This window comes from Leptodactylus fuscus, chromosome 1 (assembly GCF_031893055.1).
Source record: "Leptodactylus fuscus isolate aLepFus1 chromosome 1, aLepFus1.hap2, whole genome shotgun sequence".
In the NCBI taxonomy this organism is placed as follows: domain Eukaryota; kingdom Metazoa; phylum Chordata; class Amphibia; order Anura; family Leptodactylidae; genus Leptodactylus; species Leptodactylus fuscus.
Window position 1 is genome coordinate 7996238 of NC_134265.1, and position 21057 is coordinate 8017294.

The window sequence follows — 21057 nt, forward strand, 5'->3', positions numbered from 1 at the left end:
ATAACATTCTGGAGTATATGCAAATTGCCATTAGAACAACTGAAGCAGTAGACTTTGTAAAAAATAATATTTGTATCATTCTCAAAACTCTTGGCCATGACTGTACACGTCACACACACATATCTGCTGCATACACGTCACACACACATCTCTTTTACATACATGTCACACACAGGCGGCCCTGCAGAGACCTGTAATATCTGGTCATGTGATTCTGTGACTCCTCCCACACAGGTGACATCATCACAGGTCCTTTAGCTCACCCTGAGGGAGGGATCTGAATTATCCAGAATTCTGTAATCTGTCATCACTATTAGTTATTATTTGCCATTAAAAAAGGGATCAACTACTGAAGACTCTCAAGTTTTTTGCTTTTTTATATTTCCTATCCACTGGCTAATATGGTGCAAATACATAATCTATACCTAGGATGTAGTATCTTCTTCACAGAGGAAGCCATAACAGGAAGACTTCATCATGTGACTCCTTGACTCCTCCCACACCTCTGACATCATCACAGGTCCTGTGAGCAGACGGCTGCTGTACCCGAGGAGGTAAGTGCTCGCTCTCAGCCCTTCTCATACATTCAGTGGCCCCCGCACACTATAATGTCCTACAGATTCCCGTTGGCCACTTTCTCCTCTGCATTAGTCACTTGTTGTTGCACGTTGCGTACTAGGCTGTAATACTTCCTCTTCTGTCAGGGAGGACTGTACAGTTAGTTCCAGTGTGCTGGTAATATCAGGGGCCGAGTGTCTTCACCTCTATGGCCAGTAGATTGTAGTCCAGACAGAAATGTGGGAGATCTATCTGTGACAGTTGTGGCTGTTCCAAGAGATCGATGGACGAACCATCACTTGTTGTAACTGAAGCTGCAGAGAAAGTCAGTGTCATCTTTACAAGTGTCAGCTCCGTATCTTTGGACTCAACTCCTCTATTTATTCCATGGGATTCCGTGTAGTGATTACATTGTCTCATCTTCTCTCCATTCAGGTTCCTACAATATAGAATCCTCTCAGTATCTTCTATAGAAGAGAATATTCCGGATTGATCCATCAAGGATGGAAAGAGTCAGAAACAAGATGGCGGAAAGTCTATTAAATCTCACCCTAGAGATCATCTACCAGCTTACTGGAGAGGTGAGAGATTCTGATGATGTCATCATGACATCATTCTTATCTATAGTAATAACAGATGATATGACTGGAGAGGTGATGGACTCTGGACATGTATGTAGTGAGATTTATTAATGTGTCTCCCCATAACCAGGATTACACAGTAGTGAAGAAGACCTCTAGTGGGCGCTCTCAGGCTCCTGTGTATGAAGGATATGGAGGAACCCTGAGCCCAATCCCGGGGCTTCCACCTCACCACCTGATGCAGGAGGAGATCAATGAACAGAAGATCCTAGAACTCACCAACAAGATGCTGGAGCTGCTGACTGGAGAGGTGACAGTGCTGGGAATGCTGGGACATTATACAGTAACTGGAGGGGTCGGGGTGATGACTGTATCATTGTGTTGTCAGGTTCCTATAAGGTGTCAGGATGTCGCTGTCTATTTCTCCATGGAGGAGTGGGAGTATTTAGAAGGGCACAAGGATCTGTACAAGGAGGTGATGATGGAGGTCCAGCAGCCCCTCACATCAGCAGGTAATAGACATGACTATATACACATGGACTTCCATTATTTGTATGTACAGAATGAATTCAGTCCCTGTCTGTGTTTCCTACAGGTAGATCCAGTAAGAGGACAACACCGGAGAGATGTCCCAGTCCTCTTCTTCCACAGGATGATGATCAGGTAGATGGAGATATTCCCTATGATGTGTAGACGGGCTGTGAAGTCCTTGTGGTCAGTCTTGTTGTATCCAGCAGTATTATATGGTTATATACATGGGCGGTGTCATTGAGCCGCCATCTAATATGTTTATCCGGCTTCTCACAGACCTGCAGCTACTGTCAGGACATCTTCCATCTTCATGCGGATTAATGATCTAGAACATTCTCTGTGACTTCCCCATTTGTCCGGTGACTTTTACATTATTTGTTTCCCAGATTTTCCATCAGGCTAAAGATGTGAGCGACATGAATGCTATATCTATGAGAATAAAGGAAGAGCCCTATGTGAGTGGTGATGAGGAGTGTGAGGAGGACATTCCTACAGGGACCCGCCCAGGTGAGGAGTCACCACTATATAAAGCACAGAAGGGTCACTGATTCTTCTCAGTCACCGACTGCTACAATTTTGTGGAGAATTTTTTAGCCTCTGTTCTGTCACATTATCCAACTACATATTCTGCGATTCAGCTAATATACACATAATACATGAATAATAGTGCGATACTGTTATAGATGAGAACACATATAGTATAGAATATGTTTCATTCATGTTTAGTGAAGCCGTATGGGCCAAGAACACAAGAAAAATAAAACTAGACGACCCCCCCCCCCATCCCGGGGGACTGTAGGTTGTAATTGGGCCTAACAAAAAGCTATAAAATAAAACCTAAGACTTGTCTGTAGAATTCTTTTGGCTGAAATCTCTAAACAGTGGCCCCCAGCGAGGCAGAAGGGGTGTAGGACAGCTACGGGCTACACTTAGGGTACTGGGAAACCAAAAGGGCAAGGCAACAGGAGGAAGTATAGTCCGACAACAGAAGGGGGAGGGTAAGAGGAAAGAGAAAGCAGAGGAGGAGAGGGGTGCCAAGGGACCCGTCCGTGTAAGAATGAGCTGGAAGAGGAGAGAAACTTTTCACCCTGGATTTCTTCCTCCCCGGCTGTCAGTCCTGGTGAAGGGAAAGAATTTACCAGAATTATATAGCAGATTGTTTCAGGTAGCGGAAAAATAATCCTCCTGCTCGATCTTCAGGCAGATTCCACCTCCGAGCTCAGCGGCAGCGGCAGCTCAGTGGGGAATATACTTATAAGGTTATGTTATTCAATAATAGTAACATCAGTTTTCTTCTTGTCAGATGACTGTACCAGGAGCTCAGAGGGACATCTGATATCTACAGATTATACAGCAGAGGATCATGGTATCACACAAGATTCATATGAAGAACATGTCACTACTCCAGATCTACCCTCAGCCCTTCAGAAGAAAGATCTTTCTACTAATTCATCACAGTCTGTTAAGCAAAATGAAAGCTGCAGAAGTGTTATACATCAGAAAACTCACACAGGAGAGAAGCCATATTCATGCCCAGAATGTGGGAAATGTTTTACTTGGAAATCCGATCTTTCTGCACATCAGAGAGTTCACACAGGGGAGAAGCCTTATTCATGTTCAGAATGTGGGAAATGTTTTACTTGGAAATCATCTCTTTTTGAACATCAAAAAATTCACACAGGAGAGAAGCCTTATTCCTGTTCAGAATGTGGGAAATGTTTTACTCAGAAATCACATCTTGTTGAACATCAAAAAACTCACACAGGAGAGAAGCCGTATTCGTGCTCAGAATGTGGGAAATGTTTTGCTCGCAAATTCAGTCTTATTAAACATCGAAAAATTCACCCAGGAGAGAAGCCATATTCGTGCCTAGATTGTGGGAAATTTTTTACTCAAAAATTATGTCTTGTTCAACATCAAACAACTCACACAGGGGAGAAGCCATATTCATGCCTAGAATGTGGGAAATGTTTTACTCACAAATTCCGTCTCGTTTATCATCAAAAATTTCACACAGGAGAGAAACCTTATTCTTGTCCAGAATGTGGGAAATGTTTTACTCACAAATTCCGTCTCGTTTATCATCAAAAATTTCACACAGGAGATAAACCTTATTCGTGTCCAGAATGTGGGAAATGTTTTACTTGGAAATCAACTCTTTTTGAACATCAAAAAATTCACACAGGAGAGAAGCCATATTCATGTTCAGAATGTGGGAAATGTTTTACTCAGAAATCAAGTCTTGTTGAACATCAAAAAACTCACACAGGAGAGAAGCCGTATTTGTGCCCGGAATGTGGGAAATGTTTTACTCGCAAATCATCTCTTTTTGAACATCAAAAAACTCACACAGGAGAGAAGCCATATTCGTGCTCAGAATGTGGGAAATGTTTTACTTGCAAATCAAGTCTTGTTAAACATGACAAAACTCACACTGGGGAGAAGCCTTATTCGTGCCTAGAATGTGGGAAATTTTTTACCCAGTTAGCAGTTCTCAATAGACATAAGAGAATTCACACAGGGGAGAAGCCATATTCATGCTCTGAATGTGGGAAGCGTTTTTCTCACAAATTCCATCTTGTTGAACATCAAAGAACTCACAAAGGGGAGAAGCCTTATACATGTTAAGAATGTGCAAAATGTTTTGCTTACAAAACACATCTTGTTGAACATTAAAGAACTCACACAGGGGAGAAGCCATATTCGTGCCCAGAATCTGGGAAATGTTTTATGTCTAAATCAGTACTTATAATAATAAATTATATTTATATAGCGCCAACATATTCCGCAGCGCTGTACAGTTTGTAGGGTTCAAATACAGACAGAAAGATACATTACAAAGAAAGTCATTTCACAGAATGGGACTGAGGGCCCTGCTCGCAAGAGCTTACAATCTATGAGGTAGAGGGGGTGACACAAGAGGTAGCAGGGGCGGCATTGCTTATACAATATTTAGACAATTTTGTAATAGAGGTGACTGTCATTACACAAACAAAACTTTATGAGCCATCACTAGTAATGTCCTGTAACATGTGGATGGAGCTTGGACAAATAAAGTTAGCCTGAAAAGACATCATATCATGTGGGGAAATGTGGGAGCGGGAAGGTTACATTTTGGGGATTCTAATTACACTAGTTAATAGCCAAAATGTTTTGGGCATCAAACCAGTTGTTCTTAACTAATTTTGGGGTGCTGAGATTGAAATTGATGTTAAAATTGGCTTTACTTTTCATAGACATGCATTTTATATTTCTGACAGCCTGTAATACAATACTGAGAAAAGTTGGCATCATCAGTATTGCATCATCCACTGGCATATTTGTTGGAATATAGTTATTGTATGCAACAACTACTGCTGTGATTGCATGTATAAGCATTTGTCTAGTGAGGTTGTTATTGTTGATAAAGTTAGGCTGTTTAAAAAAAAAAAAAAAACTCTGCTAGTGAAAGAGACTGGGAGGAGACATCTTATACATCTTAGTTCGGCTTATAGGCCTATCGTTCAGTCTATAGATGTTCAGCGATGCCTCGGACTTGCTGTAACAAAGCAGATAATTTCTGCTATATATGTGGCGAAGTGACGTTTGCGTCACAGAAGCGAAGTCTGACTCCTATGGTTAAGAAAGCCTACCACCTGTATTTTGGCTGCAAAATAGGCGACCAGGACAAGAGTTGGGCTCCACACATATGCTGTAATACATGTTCTTCAAATCTCAGACAGTGGTTGAACCGGAAGAGACAGTCTATGCCATTTGCAGTGCCAATGGTCTGGAGAGAGCCATCTGACCATAGTGACAATTGCTACTTCTGCAAGGTGCCTCCAATTGGGAAAGGAATTTCAAAAAGAAAGAAGTGGACTTTACAGTATCCGAATATTCCATCTGCGATACGTCCAGTAGCTCATTCTGAAGAATTGCCAGTTCCAAATGCTCCAGAAACATTCTCGCTCGATTCCACTGACGAGGAAGAAGAAGGAGTTTGTCATGAACCATCTACCTCGTCAGATCCAGACTTTCCTGCATCACTCTCCACTGAACCGCACCTTATATCGCAAAGTGAACTTAACGATCTTGTTAGAGATCTAGACCTGCCCAAGAGTAAGGCTGAGCTCTTAGGTTCCAGACTTCAACAGTGGAATCTGTTGGCAGATGATGTTCGAATTTCTTTCTTTAGGAACTGTCAACAGTCTCTTGTCCAATTCTTCTTCATGGAGGGTGATCTTGTTGTATGCAGTAACGTTTGTAGTTTAATGGATGCTCTCAAACTCAGCTATAACCCCGATGAGTGGAGGCTATTTATCGATTCATCAAAGCTAAGTCTTAAAGCTGTCTTACTTCACAATGGCAATGCACTACCATCAGTTCCAATTGGTTATGCTGTTCACAGGAAGGAAACCTATAACAACATGAAAGAGCTCTTGAGATGCATAAACTATGATCAACATCTGTGGTGCCTCTGTGGTGACTTGAAGGTGGTAGCGCTAGTGCTTGGTCTACAGGGAGGAGACACCAAGTACTGCTGCTTCCTATGTGAGTGGGACAGTCGTGCAAGATCAGAACACTACAAGAAAAGAGACTGGCCACTCAGAAAGTCACTGCAGCCAGGGGCTAAAAATGTTATGCATCCAGCACTTGTTCAAGCAGGAAAGATTCTGTTACCTCCTTTACATATCAAGCTTGGTCTTATGAAGAATTTTATAAAGGCAATGGATAGAAATGAAGAGGCATTCAAATATCTGCTCTGTAAGTTTCCAAGGTTGAGTGAAGCGAAGATAAAAGCAGGAGTCTTTATTGGTCCTCAGATTTGTATGCTTCTTCAAGATGACGAGTTTTACCATTTGCTGCGTGGCAAAGAAAAGACTGCATGGGAAGCATTCAAGTTAGTCGTGACTAATTTCTTGGGAAACACCAAAGCAGATAATTATGAAGCGTTGGTTGAAAATCTCCTGAAGGCATATAAAAACCTGGGATGTAACATGTCTTTAAAGATTCATTTCTTACACTCTCATCTAGACTTCTTTGCACCAAACTGTGGAGCGGTGAGCGATGAACATGGTCAGGAAATTGCGACTATGGAAAAGAGATATCAGGGTAAATGGAACCCATCAATGCTTGCAGACTACTGCTGGACAATTATCAGAAACAATCCCATGTCTGAATACAAGAGACGTGAGTAAAGGAGCCGAATAGCAATTCAATAAGGATCTACATTCCAAAGTTCAATAAACATACTTCATTTGTAAAAAAAATTCTTAGATATGACTATAAATTATAGTTGATTTTAGATAGAACTAAGTTTCCTAATAATATATTTCCAAAATTTTAAGAACAGTAAACTTGCACCTCTATTATTGCAGAAGTAATAAATATGTATCGTATTCTATACAATTCACAAAACAGTAAAATGAGAACTCTTCGATATCATAGAAATTAGAGCCAATTGACAGTTTTCCTTGTGATATTTGAATTCAGCACATAAAAATCATTAGGGAATGACTCATTTCAGAAACAAACAACTTTTGAAAATTTGTTGACCAGTGTTATAGTACGGAAGGGTTTACGTTAGAAATTGTGATAGGCCTGTCTGAAAAGATGCGTCTTTAGTTTGCGTTTGAAGCTGTAGAAATTGGGAGTTAATCTGATTGTCCGGGGTAGAGCATTCCAGAGAAGTGGTGCAACTCGGGAGAAGTCTTGTATACGAGCGTGGGAGGTTCTGATAATAGACGATGTAAGTGTTAGGTCATTGAGTGAACGGAGAGCACAGGTTGGGCGGTAGACAGATATGAGGGAGGAGATGTAGGGAGGTGCGGCATTATGGAGAGACTAGTGGATGAGAGTGATAACTTTATATTGTATTCTATATTGAATAGGCAGCCAATGTAGTGACTGGCACAGACCAGAGGCATCGCTGTAGCGTCTAGCCTGATAGATGAGCCTGGCTGCTGCATTCAGAATAGATTGTAGAGGGGAAAGTTTAGTGAGGGGAAGACAGATTAGTAAGGAGTTACAGTAGTCAAGGCGAGAATGAATCAGAGAGACAATAAGTGTCTTTAGTGTATCTCTGGTGAGGAAAGGGCGTATTCTGGAGATGTTTTTGAGGTGGAGGTGACATGAACGTGCGAGTGATTCAATATGAGGGGTGAAGGAAAGGTCTGTGTCAAACATGACACCGAGGCAGCGGGCCTACTACCTAGGAGTTATAGTAAGGCCTGAGACTGCAATGAATATATCAGGGACAGATCTGTTAGATGGTGGAAACAGTAGTAGTTCAGTCTTGGAGAGATTTAGTTTCAGATAGAGCGAGGACATGATATATGAGACAGCAGAAAGAGAGTCACTGGTGTTCTGTATGAGTGCAGGGGTGATGTCACGGGAAGATGTGTATAATTGGGTGTCATCAGCATAAAGATGGTACCTGAAGCCAAATCTGGCGATGGTTTGTCCAATGGGGGCTGTGTAGAGAGAAAAGAGCAGGGGGCCTAGGACCGAGCCCTGAGGAACCCCAACAGCAAGGGGAAGAAACAGAGTCCGCAAATGATACACTGAAAGTGCGGTCTGAGAAATGAGAGGAGAACCAGGAGAGCGCAGTGTCGGTGATGCCGACTGAGCGGAGCTTAGTGAGGAGGAGATGATGGTCAACAGTGTCAAAAGCTGCAGAGAGGTCCAGAAGAATAAGAAGAGAGAAGTCACCATTGGATTTAGCCATTAGGAGATCATTGGAGACTTTTGTGAGAGCTGTTTCAGTAGAGTGCAGAGCGCGGAAACCAGATTGTAAGGGGTCAAGCAGAGAGATAGAGGATTAAACGAGAATAGACCAGGTGTTCCAAAACTTTAGAGATGAAGGGGAGGTTAGAGACGGGTGGATAGTTAGCAGCACAGGATGGGTCCAGGGAGGGTTTTTTCAATAGCGGGGTTATAACAGCATGCTTGAAGGAGGATGGGAAGATTCCAGAAGAGAGAGAGAGGTTAAATATTTTAGTAAGGTAAGTCATGACAGCAGGTGACAGAGGTTGGAGAAGGTGCGAGGGGAAGGGGTCACTACTGCAGGTTGTAGGGCGAGATGAAGAAAGTAGCTGAGAGACTTCCTCTTCTGTAACAGGTTCAAAAGATGACAAGAGACAGTCTGAAGTGCGGCTGGTGAGTGGATCAGTACTATGGTAGGTGATGGGATCAATGCCACCTGGGGCTTGGGCAGTTATTTCCTGACGGATCTTATCAATTTTATCATGGAAATACGTGGCCAGGTCATCAGCACTAAGGTCTGTGAATGGCGTCTGCACCTTGGGTGTGAGTAAGGAGTAAAAAAGTTTCAAAAAGCCTTTTAGGGTTGCTGGAGAGAGAAGAGATGAGGGCGGTGAAATAGTCTTGCTTGGCGAGGTAAAGGGCAGAACTATATGTTTTAAGCATAAATTTGAAGTGGAGGAAATCTGCAGGTGAACGTGATTTTCTCCAGAGACGTTCGGCACACCTAGAGCACCGCTGAAGAAATCGTGTCTGTGGTGTGTGCTAGGGCTGCTGCCTCCTACGTGGGACTTTACGAGTGGAGGGGGGAGCCACCTCATCCAATGCATTTTTAAGGGTTTCATTACAGTGATTGGTGGCCAGATTGGGACAGAAGATTGAAGAGATGGGGGACAGAGAGGACTGTAGAGTATCTGAGAGGTGCTGGGTGTCGATAGTACGCAAGTTCCTATATGTGTGTTGGGTAGGTGTATCTTGTGAAGGGGAGAGGGCACTGATGGTGAAAGACAGAAGGTTATGATCAGAGAGCGGCAGAGAAGAGTTAGTAAATTTAGAAACTGAAGAGTCGATGGAAGACAAGATCAATCATGTTTCCACCTACATGTGTGGCAGAAGAAGAACATTGTGAAAGATAAGATAATCCTTTAATAGTCCCACATTGGGGAAATTTCAGCATGTTACAGCAGCATAGTAATACAGATACAGATTAATACAGAGTAATATATTACTGACGTAGACATACATAAGCTGAGAGGAGAAGATATACTAGGAGTCCATAGCAGCTAAGGAAAAACGGAAGAGAAAGAAGGAAGACGTCATGGTCATCGTCATAATCATTAGTTCTCTGTGCGGAGAGATCTTCGCTTGGTCTGATGTAGATTATACAGCCTGGTCGCGGTTGGAAGGAAGGACCTGCGATAGCGCTCCTTCTCACACTTGGGGTGAAGCAGACGGTCACTTACAGTGCTGCCAAGTCCCATCAGGGTCCCATACATGGGGTGGGATTTGTTCTCCCGCATGGAGGTCACCACAGACAGTATCCTTCTGTCACCCACCACCTGTACTGGGTCCAGGGGGCTCCCCAGGACAGAGCTGGCCCTCCTGATCAGCCTGTCAAGTCTATTTCTGTCCCTGGTTGATATACTGCTCCCCCAGCAGGCCACACCGAAAAAGATGGCTGAGGCAACCACAGAGTTGAAGAAGGCCCTAAGAAGTGTCCCCTGGACTCCGAAGGCCCTCAGCCTCCTGAGCAGGTAGAGTCTGCTGTGGCCCTTTCTGTGCAGCGCCTCCAGGTGATCAGCCCAGTCTAGTTTATTGTTGAGGATCACGCCCAGATACTTATAGGTCCTGACTATCTCAATACATGTTCCTTGGATCTCCACCGGGGTCGGAGCACCTCTCCGTTTACTAAAGTCCACCACCATCTCCTTGGTCTTCCCAGCATTAATCCTGAGATGGTTCTGCTGGCACCATTCAACAAAATCCCAGTTTAAGTCTCTGTATTCCCTATCGTTGCCATCAGTGATGAGGCCAACTATAGCAGAGTCATCGGAGGACTTCTGCAAGTAGCAGCTACATGAATTGTGCCTAAAGTCAGCAGTGTACAGTATGAAGAGGAAAGGGGCAAGAAATGTACCTTGTGATGCCCCCGTACTACAGATCACAGTGTCAGACACACAGTCCTGGGCTCTCACATACTGAGGGTGATTTGTCAGGTAGTCTAGGATCCAGTTGGACAGGTGATGGTCCACACCACCAAGGTTCAGCTTCTCCCTCAGTAGTCCTGGCTGAATGGTGTTGAAAGCACTGGAGAAATCAAAGAACATTATTCTCACAGTATTCCCAGGTTTCTCTAGGTGAGAGAGAGCTTTATGAAGAAGGTGGATGATGGCGTCATCTACCCCAATGCCCGGCCGATAGGCAAACTGGAGGGGGTCCAGAGCGGAGCTCACTAGGGGGCGTAGGTGTGTCAGGACCAGTCTCTCTAGGACCTTCATCAGGTGGGATGTCAGTGCTACAGGTCGGTAGTCATTGTAGCCCATCGGGTTGGGTTTCTTTGGGACTGGTACCACGCAAGATGTTTTCCACAGTCGAGGTACCACTCCCAGCTTTAGACTCATATTGTACATGTGCGTAATAATACCACACAGCTGGTCACTGCACATTTTAAGAACTCTTGCGCTTATACCATCAGGTCCTCCAGCTTTGTCTGCTTTGGTCTTCTTCATTTCCTGACACACCAGAGACTCCTTGAGGATCAGATAGTCAGATTGCAGTTGACCGCAGTCGGTGGGGGTTGGGTCTTGGTGTGTGAGGAGAGGGGGGTTGGCTGACATGCTGGTGGAGGGAGCATTGGCTTGGAGTCGAATCTATTGAAGAATAGATTAAGCTCGTTAAGCCACTTCCTGTCCCCTACTGTTCGATGCCCTGTTGTTTTTTTATTGTGTCCTGATATTGCCTTAAGGCTGTCCCACACCTCCGAGATTCTACCCTCCCCCATCTGTAGTTCCATCTTCCGCCTGTAGTTGGCTTTCCCTTCTCTGATCAATTGTCTCAGCTGTTTCTGCACCGCCCCCAGGCTATTTTTGTCCCCAGACCTAAAAATTCTCTTTTTTTCCTTGAGAAGAGTTTTAATTTCAGAGTTGATCCATAGTTTGTTATTGGAGAAACACCTCACCTTTCTAGTTGGTACCGTGCTGTCCACACAGAAATTAATGTAGTCCGTTATGCAATGTGTGAGTCCCTCAATGTCCTCTGGAAATGAGTTTTGAAACACTTCCCATAATGTTATATTAAAACAGTCCCTTAGAGACTCGACACTTCCCTCTGACCAAATTTTCACTGTACGGGTAACCGCCGGTTCTCTGCGCACCAGTGGAGTGTATGTGGGTCGAAGATGTACCAGGTTGTGATCTGATCTGCCTAGGGGCGGTAGGGCAGATGAGTTATATGCATCCCTCACATTAGCAAAGAGCAAGCCCAGTGTTTTGTTGTCTCTTGTATGGCAGGTTACGTACTGTGTGAAGCCTGGTAGAGTGGATGCTGGAGAAGAGACATGGTTGAAATCTCCCGACACTAGGAGCAGGGCATGGGGGTGAGATGATTGCAGCTCACTCACAGCAGCATGGAGGACTTCACAGGCAACATCAGTTTTTGCAGAGGGGGGGACAGAGGCAGCTAGTACGATAACATGTGATAGTTCCCTTGGCAGGTAATAACGTTTCATGATCACGGCTAGCAGTTCAATATCCCTTCCACACAATTGTTTCTTAACTACAATATGTCCTGGATTACACCATCTCTCATTCACAAATATTGCAAGCCCTCCTCCTTTGCGCTTACTGCTCTCCAGCGTCCTGTCCGCACGAAGAAGTTTGAAGCCCTCCACGGAGGCAAGTATGTCCGGAGTGATTTCAGTAAGCCAAGTCTCTGTAAACAGCATCATACTGCACTCACGAAACTCCTGTTGATGTCTGGTCAGTGCTGTCAGTTCATCCATCTTATTCACAATTGATCTCACATTCCCCATAATGATGGCCGGAATCACGTGCTTTTTGCGTTTTTTTCTTTCACGTTTCAGTATGTCGGCTCGTTTTCCAAGTTTTTTAAGTTTTCTTATTAGTTCGTGGGGGATGGTGAGAGCATGCTTGTTGTCTTGTAGCATGCTTCCTGCAGGCATAAGCTGTACCAGTGTCTCATTTGTGTACACCAGTCTTCCTTGGATGTGTGGAGGCATACTTCAGACAAAAAGGCTCAAAAGGATTTCTTTAAAAGAGTTTCTGCATCAAATTCCAGCCCACGGTAAGTTCTTATACTTATGTTCCTATACTTATGGTCCAGTTCTTGCCCCATTTCTCTTCACACTGTACACTGCTGACTTTAAGCACAACTCATCCAACTGTTACTTACAGAAGTACTCCGATGACTCTGCTATAGTCGGCCTTATCACTGATGGTGACGATAGGGAATACAGAGACTTAAACCGGGTTTTTGTTGAATGGTGCCAGCAGAACCATCTCAGGATTAACGCTGGGAAGACCAAGGAGATGGTGGTGGACTTTGGGAAAGGGAGAAGTGCTCTGAACCCGGTGGAGATCCAGGGGACATGCATTGAGATAGGACCTATAAGTATCTAGGTGTGCTCCTCAATAATAAACTAGACTGGGTTGATCACCTGGAGGCTGCACAGAAAGGGTCACAGCAGACTCTACCTGCTCAGGAGGCTGAGGGCCTTCGGAGTCCAGGGAACACTTCTTAGGGCCTTTTTCAACTCTGTGGTTGCCTCAGCCATCTTTTTCGGTGTGGCCTGCTGGGGGAGCAGTATATCAACCAGGGACAGAAATAGACTTGACAGGCTGATCAGGAGGGCCAGCTCTGTCCTGGGGAGCCCCTTGGACCCAGTACAGGTGGTGGGTGACAGAAGGATACTGTCTGTGGTGACCTCCATGCGGGAGAACAAATCCCACCCCATGTATGAGACCTTTCATGGCACTTGGCCAGTGGCGGATCCAGGGTTTGCGGGGCCCTGGGCAATTGACTTTGGCGGGGCCCTACTTACTGGGGGGTCTTGCATTTCTAACCTGTACTTCCCAACTGTTGAAGACTAGAAAGAGGGAATAAAACGTGCGGTGCGCGCCCACTTTTATGTTGACTCCACCTATTCTCATTCAATTTTCATGTGATTCCACACAGTATAATCCTCCTACAGTCACCCGTAAATTATATCTCCCCCCATTTTCATATACACCCTTCATCTACCCCTAGTTTCATGTCCCCCCCTCTATCTCTGTCCCCAGTTTCATGCCATTCTCCCCCTTTATCTGCCCCAATGTCATGCCATTCCCCCCCTTCATCTGCCCCAGTGTCATGCCATCCCCCCCTTCATCTGCCCCAGTGTCATGCCATCCCCCCCTTCATCTGCCCCAGTGTCATGCCATTCTCCCCCCTCCATCTGCCCCAGTGTCATGCCGTTCTTCCCCCTCCATCTGCCCCAGTGTCATGCCGTTCTCCCCCCTCCATATGCCCCAGTGTCATGCCATTCTCCCCCCTTCATCTGCCCCAATGTCATGCCATTCCCCCCTTCATCTGCCCCAGTGTCATGCCATCCCCCCCTTCATCTGCCCCAGTGTCATGCCATCCCCCCTTCATCTGCCCCAGTGTCATGCCGTTCTCCCCCCCTCCATCTGCCCCAGTGTCATGCCGTTCTTCCCCCTCCATCTGCCCCAGTGTCATGCCGTTCTCCCCCCTCCATCTGCCCCAGTGTCATGCCGTTCTCCCCCTCCATCTGCCCCAGTGTCATGCCGTTCTCCCCCCTCCATCTGCCCCAGTGTCATGCCGTTCTCCCCCTCCATCTGCCCCAGTGTCATGCCGTTCTCCCCCTCCATCTGCCCCAGTGTCATGCTGTTCTCCCCCCTCCATCTGCCCCAGTGCCATGCCGTTCTCCCCCTCTATCTGCCCCAGTGTCATGCTGTTCTTCCCCCTCCATCTGCCCCAGTGTCATGCTGTTCTCCCCCCTCCATCTGCCCCAGTGCCATGCCGTTCTCCCCCCTCCATCTGCCCCAGTGTCATTCTGTTCTCCCCCCCATCTGCCCCAGTGCCATGCCATTCTCCCCCTCCATCTGCCCCAGTGCCATGCCGTTCTCCCCCCTCCATCTGCCCCAGTGTCATGCCGTTCTCCCCCCTCCATCTGCCCCAGTGCCATGCCGTTCTCCCCCTCCATCTGCCCCAGTGTCATGCCGTTCTCAAACACACACTCACCATTCCTCGTTCCCTCGCAGCTCTCACCCTCATACACATATTGTAGCCGCGATGTGATGATGTCATCACATCGCGGCTATAAATGCCGGAGCTCAGCGTTAAAGCAGGAGCTGAGCTGTGACAGCTCCTGCTAAAACGCCTATGTATTCGGCTCATCGGCGTCCTACCGCTGTCAGCTCCTGCTTTAACGCTGAGCTCAGTTGGAGTCGGGACATGCCAACCGGGATCATTTTGTTAGGTCCCAGACGCGCCGCGGGGCCCCGCTAAGCGCGGGGCCCCGGGCGGTTGCACGGCTCGCCCGGCCCTGGATCCGCCCCTGCACTTGGCAGCACTGTAAGTGACCGTCTGCTTCACCCCAAGTGTGAGAAGGAGCTATCGCAAGTCCTTCCTTCCAACCGTGATCAGGCTGTGTAATCTAAATCAGACCAAGCGAAGATCACTCCGCACAGAGAACTAAATGACTATGAATGTCCTCCTTCTTTCTTCTCTGTTCCTTAGCTGCTATGGATTCCTAGTATATCTTTCTCAGCATATGTGTGTCTACTACTTCTGTAATATTTACTGTGTATTACCATGTATCTGTATTACTAGGCAGCTGTAACATACTGAAATTTCCCCACTGTGGGACTATTAAAGGATTATCTTATCTTATCTTATCTTATCGTATCCTTATAGTAATAGAAAAGAAGTGAAGAAAAAGGACGGGATAGAGAAAGATCAGTTTAGTTTGTAGCAGCTGTAACACAGGCAGCCACACACAAGGCAGGTGCCAGGAAGTTTAGAAAGACCAAGAGAAGAGGTTAATGAGAGAAACTGTGAGGCAGCTGGGGAGTGAGGGGTGTCAATGGGGATGTTAAAGTCACCCATGATGAGGGTAGGAATGTCACTGGATAAAAAGTGGGGAAGCCAAGAAGCAAAGTGGTCCAAAAATTGGTAGGGTGATCCAGGTGGACGGTAGATCACGGCTACACGTAAAGAGAGTGGGCGGAAAAGTCTGATAGCATGGACTTCAAATGATGAGAATGTGAGTGAGGGGTACTTGTTAAACATCAGAGAATTCACACATAATCATTGATCCTGTTTTGCATCTATTGCTGTTGTAAATGTTAGTGGGGGTCCCTAAGATTGTAGAGATTTCAGTAGTAGTCTCGGAAAGGTTGAGTTATAGAATCAGGGAGGGACAGGGACACCTCAGTGTTGTTTTTGATGGTAGGAACAAACTCAGTGGGCTCCTGTGAGTGGAGAAAATTTTCTAGAGAGCTGCCGCACTTCTTAGTGAACTCCTAATAAAACCTTTTAGTGCATTCGTGTGCTTCTTATTTGGTGTCTAAACAGTCTTTCACTTTGCATTTGTCTTCCAGTAGGTCCACCTGGTTTTCTAAGATGGTACCTTTTATTCCCTTGCCTAAAATCCCTGCAGCCTAAGATCTCGTACCAGTCTTTGTGCAAAACATAATTCGTTTGCACGGTGTCCTGGAAAATATTGTGACAGATTGTGGGGCCTAATTTGTGTCGACCTTCTGGAGAGCCTTTTGTAAAAAAAAATGGGAATGTCCCTTTCCTTCTCCTCAGTAGAGATGAGCGAACAGTGTTCTATCGAACACATGTTCGATCGGATATCACGCTGTTCGCCATGTTCGAATCGAATTGAACACCCCGTGGTAAACTGACTAAAATCTCGATTCCCCTCCCACCTTCCCTGGCGCTTTTTTTGCACCAATAACAGCGCAGGGAAGGTGGGACAGGAACTATGACAACAGGGACATTGAAAAAAAATAGTAAAAACCCATTGGCTGCCGAAAACATGTGACCTCTGATTGATAAGAACAGCTCCGCCCAGCTTCGCGTCATTCTGAGCTTTCACTTGGTCACAGACGGAGGTCTCTGTCAATTTAGATAGGGATTAGATTCTGCTAGGCAGGGATAGGAGAGGAGAAGAAAACCAACAGCTCTTTTAAGAGCTACACTGAAGGGAGAATCCAAAAAAATGATTGACACAGTGTCTACCCACTAACGGTAACGTGGGATTCACAGGCTGCATCAGCGCTACCCAGCTCTCCGCGGTGGGGATAATACTAAGTGGGATACACTGAAAGTGTATTCCCACATACCCTATATACCCTTAATCCACGTCCTAACAGTGTACCCCCCGGAACTAACTGGCATACACTGAAATGCTAAACCCATATACCCTCAATCCACGTTCTAACAGTGTGCCCCCCCACCCCCAGTAGCTAACTGGTATACACTGAAATGCTCAGCCCATAGAATGTGGATTAAGGGTATATAGGGTATGACAGTGTGCCCCCCCCCCCCCCCCACACCTAACTTGTATACACTGGAATATTCAGAGCATATATGCAGCATCACAGTTGTCACGGTGTGTAATCCCCTTAAAGCAGATTTCCTCTACATACATTGAAAATCCCAGGATAATGAAGCTTCACCCAAGTTGTGACTGTTTTCATTCCCCAAATGGGGATGCATACACCTGAAATCTTAGCCTATTGCCATATTCACCTGGGTTGTCAGTGTTAAATTCCCAAATTATTTGGGGATACATACATTTTAATTCTCAGGCTATTGAAGCTTCACTAAGGTTGTGACAGTGTGTAACCCCCCCCCCCCTCCCCCAAACCCAGCATTCCACAGTGTGTCCCCACAAAAGTGGGATACACACCATTTGTCAGGCTATGTACGCTCAACCCACGGGATACAGGTCCAAATTATACACCCAATTAGTGTATTTCGTAGAGGGATCAAAGAGGACAGGTCTGTGGTTGGCCAGGTACTCCCGCAACATGCGCCTATACTTGTCCCTCCTGGTGACACTAGGCCCCTCAATGGCGGTAGTTTGCCCAGGGGGTGACATTAACGTGTCCCATACCTAAGAAAAATTCTTGAAACAGGGTAGAGTTTTGCATCTTTGCCCTTGCTGCCTCTGGACATCCCTTTGCCTGCAGCCACCGTATTTGCTGCGTAGCTTGCCTCCACATCTACACTGCTTTTGCCCCTAGACATCACCCCAGTCCATGCCTCTGCTTGTATCCCCAGTTTTTGCTGCTTAGCTTGCCTTCACATCTACACTGCTTTCTAATCCAGGTTATTATATATGGAAGGAGCAAGGAAGAGAGATCTAAGGTACATACACATCACACACACAGCTCTGCTACATACACATCACACACACAGCTCTGCTACATACACATCACACACAGCTCTGCTACATACACATCACACACACAGCTCTGCTACATACACATCACACACACAGCTCTGCTACATACACATCACACACAGCTCTGCTACATACACATCACACACACAGCTCTGCTACATACACGTCACACACACAGCACTGCTACATACACATCACACACAGCTCTGCTACATACACATCACACACAGCTCTGCTACATATACATCACACACACAGCTGTGCAACATACAAATCACACAAAGCTCTGCTACATACACGTCACACACACAGCCCTGCTATATACACATCACACACGCAGCTCTGCTACATACATGTCACACACAGCTCTGCTACATACACGACACACGCAGCTCTGCTACATACACATCACACACACAGCTCTGCTACATACACATCACACACACAGCTCTGCTACATACACGACACACGCAGCTCTGCTACATACACATCACACACACAGCTCTGCTACATACACATCACACACACAGCTCTGCTACATACACATCACACACACAGCTCTGCTACATACACATCACACACACAGCTCTGCTACATACACATCACACACACAGCTCTGCTACATACACATCACACACACAGCTCTGCTACATACACATCACACACACAGCTCTGCTATATACACATCACACACACAGCTCTGCTACATACACATCACACACACAGCTCTGCTACATACACATCACACACACACACAGCTCTGCTACATACACATCACACACACAGCTCTGCTACATACACAACACACAGCTCTGCTACATACACATCACACACACAGCTCTGTTACATACACATCACACACAGCTCTGCTACATACACATCACACACACAGCTCTACTACATACACATCACACACACAGCTCTGCTACATACACATCACACACACAGCCCTGCTACATACACATCACACAAAGCTCTGCTACATACACATCACACAAAGCTCTGCTACATACACATCACACAAAGCTCTGCTACATACACATCACACAAAGCTCTGCTACATACACATCACACACACAGCTCTGCTGCATACACATCACACACACAGCTGTGCTACATACACGTCACACACACAGCTGTGCTACATACACATCACACACAGCTCTGCTACATACACATCACACACACACAGCTCTGCTACATACACATCACACACACAGCTCTGCTACATACAGATCACACACAGCTCTGCTACATACACATCACACACACACAGCTCTGCTACATACACATCACACACACACAGCTCTGCTACATACACATCACACACACAGCTCTGCTACATACACATCACACACAGCTCTGCTATATACATGTCACACACACAGCTCTGCTACATACACGTCACACACACATAGCTCTGCTACATACACATCACACACACATAGCTCTGCTACATACACGTCACCCAATATCGACCGACCTCTAATATCTGGTCCTGTGATTCTGTGACTCCTCCCACACATGTGACATCATCACAGGTCCTGTGAGCAGACGGCTGCTGCACCCGAGGAGGTAAGTGCTCGCTCTCAGCCCTTCTCATACATTCAGTGGCCCCCGCACACTATAATGTCCTACAGATTCCCGTTGGCCACTTTCTCCTCTGCATTAGTCACTTGTTGTTGCACGTTGCGTACTAGGCTGTAATACTTCCTCTTCTGTCAGGGTCAGGGAGGACTGTACAGTTAGTTCCAGTGTGCTGGTAATATCAGGGGCCGAGTGTCTTCACCTCTATGGCCAGTAGATTGTAGGGTATGGGGGCACTCGTCCACATTAGGGAGAGTGTTTGCCTACATAGGCAGTACGGAGACTTACAAGTCATTCCTGCTCCGCTAGGGATTATGGGTAAAAAATATGCAAATCTAATCTCCTGGATGGAATTAAGAGAACAGAGTGCACTCTGTACACCACCCTATAGAGGGCGGCATCCTTAACATCATGAACAACTCAGTTATAAAGTCTTTTAATCATAATGTGGATTTAATTGCTAAATCAGTATTTCTGTCCCAAAAGGAACAGATTCCCAACTATGGACAGCGCTGTTTTGGCCTATTGGGCCATCCTCAGCATAGTGTAGGGATACTGATTTAGTAGAGTGAGAGACTATAGACCAGGGTATGGGGGCACTCGTCCACATTAGGGAGAGTGTTTGCCTACATATTAAAAGACTTTATAACTGAGTCGTTCATGATGTTAAGGATGCCGCCCTCTATAGGGTGGTGTACAGAGTGTACTCTGTTCTCCTAATTCCATCCAGGAGAATAGATTTGCATATTTTTTACCCATAATCCCTAGCGGAGCAGGAATGACTTGTAAGTCTCAGTACTGCCTATGTAGGCAAACACTCTCCCTAATATAATAAAAAATAAAATAAATAAAAGTTCACCTCCTTTCCCTAGAATACATATAAAAGTATAACATTACTGTGAAACATACACATTAGGTATCCCTGTGTCTGAAAATGCCCGCTCTACTAATACTTTTATGTGCAGTGAACGTCAAAATCAAAAGTGCTAAACCGCCGGGATTTTCTCACCGTTTTGCCTCTGATTTAAATAAAAGGTGATCTAAGCAATAAACATTTCCCAAAATGGTATAACTAAAAAGTACACCTGGCCCCACAAAAAAACGCCCTATACATCCCCGTACAGCTGCAGGGTCACCTGTCAATGTGGCCTTGCAGCTGTTCCAAAACTACAACTCCCATACATTAAATATTTTACCATTTTTTGCCTGAAAATTTTTTTTCCCTATTTTTCTCCTCTAAAACCTGGGTGCGTCTTATAGTCCGAAAAATACGGTATCTGTGACAGTTGTGGCTGTTCCAAGAGATCGATGGACGAACCATCACTTGTTGTGACTGAAGCTGCAGGGAAAGTCAGTGTCATCTTTACAAGTGTCAGCTCCGTATCTTTGGACTCTTCCTCACCTTCTTGAGGGTTTCTTCCCTTCCTTAGTGGGTAGCACGGCTCATTCTACTAGAGCTGCTGGAGCCTCCTGGGCTGTTCGGCATCAGGTTTTGCTTCTTCCAGATCCAATTTGTGTTGTAACACCCCGGGCAGCACTGAACACCCCTCAGCCAGTACGCTTGAGGCTGGTCAAAAACTCCCAATGAGATTCTGTTCAGCCTATCACACACCTTATATACCC

The 21057-nt window shown here is 45.6% G+C and overlaps 1 protein-coding gene and 1 pseudogene across 1 annotated transcript; both read left to right on the forward strand.

The window, feature by feature from the left end:
* The window catches only part of LOC142189602 (uncharacterized), a 243420-nt pseudogene that overhangs the window by 157705 nt on the left and 64658 nt on the right, over nt 1–21057 (forward strand).
* On the forward strand, nt 1062–2431 carry LOC142203595 (gastrula zinc finger protein XlCGF66.1-like). Its single transcript, XM_075274474.1, has 6 exons — nt 1062–1139; nt 1270–1449; nt 1528–1651; nt 1735–1802; nt 2069–2144; nt 2397–2431. The coding sequence occupies exons 1-6, from the start codon at nt 1062–1064 to the stop codon at nt 2429–2431; spliced, it is 561 nt and encodes a 186-aa protein (XP_075130575.1).

Coding starts and splice junctions, on each gene's coding strand:
- LOC142203595 (XM_075274474.1), top strand. CDS start 1,062: ATGGAAAGAGTCAGAAACAAGATGGCGGAAAGTCTATTAAATCTCACC. Junction 1,652..1,734: donor GCAGCCCCTCACATCAGCAG/GTAATAGACATG, acceptor TGTTTCCTACAG/GTAGATCCAGTAAGAGGACA. Junction 1,803..2,068: donor TTCCACAGGATGATGATCAG/GTAGATGGAGAT, acceptor ATTTTCCATCAG/GCTAAAGATGTGAGCGACAT.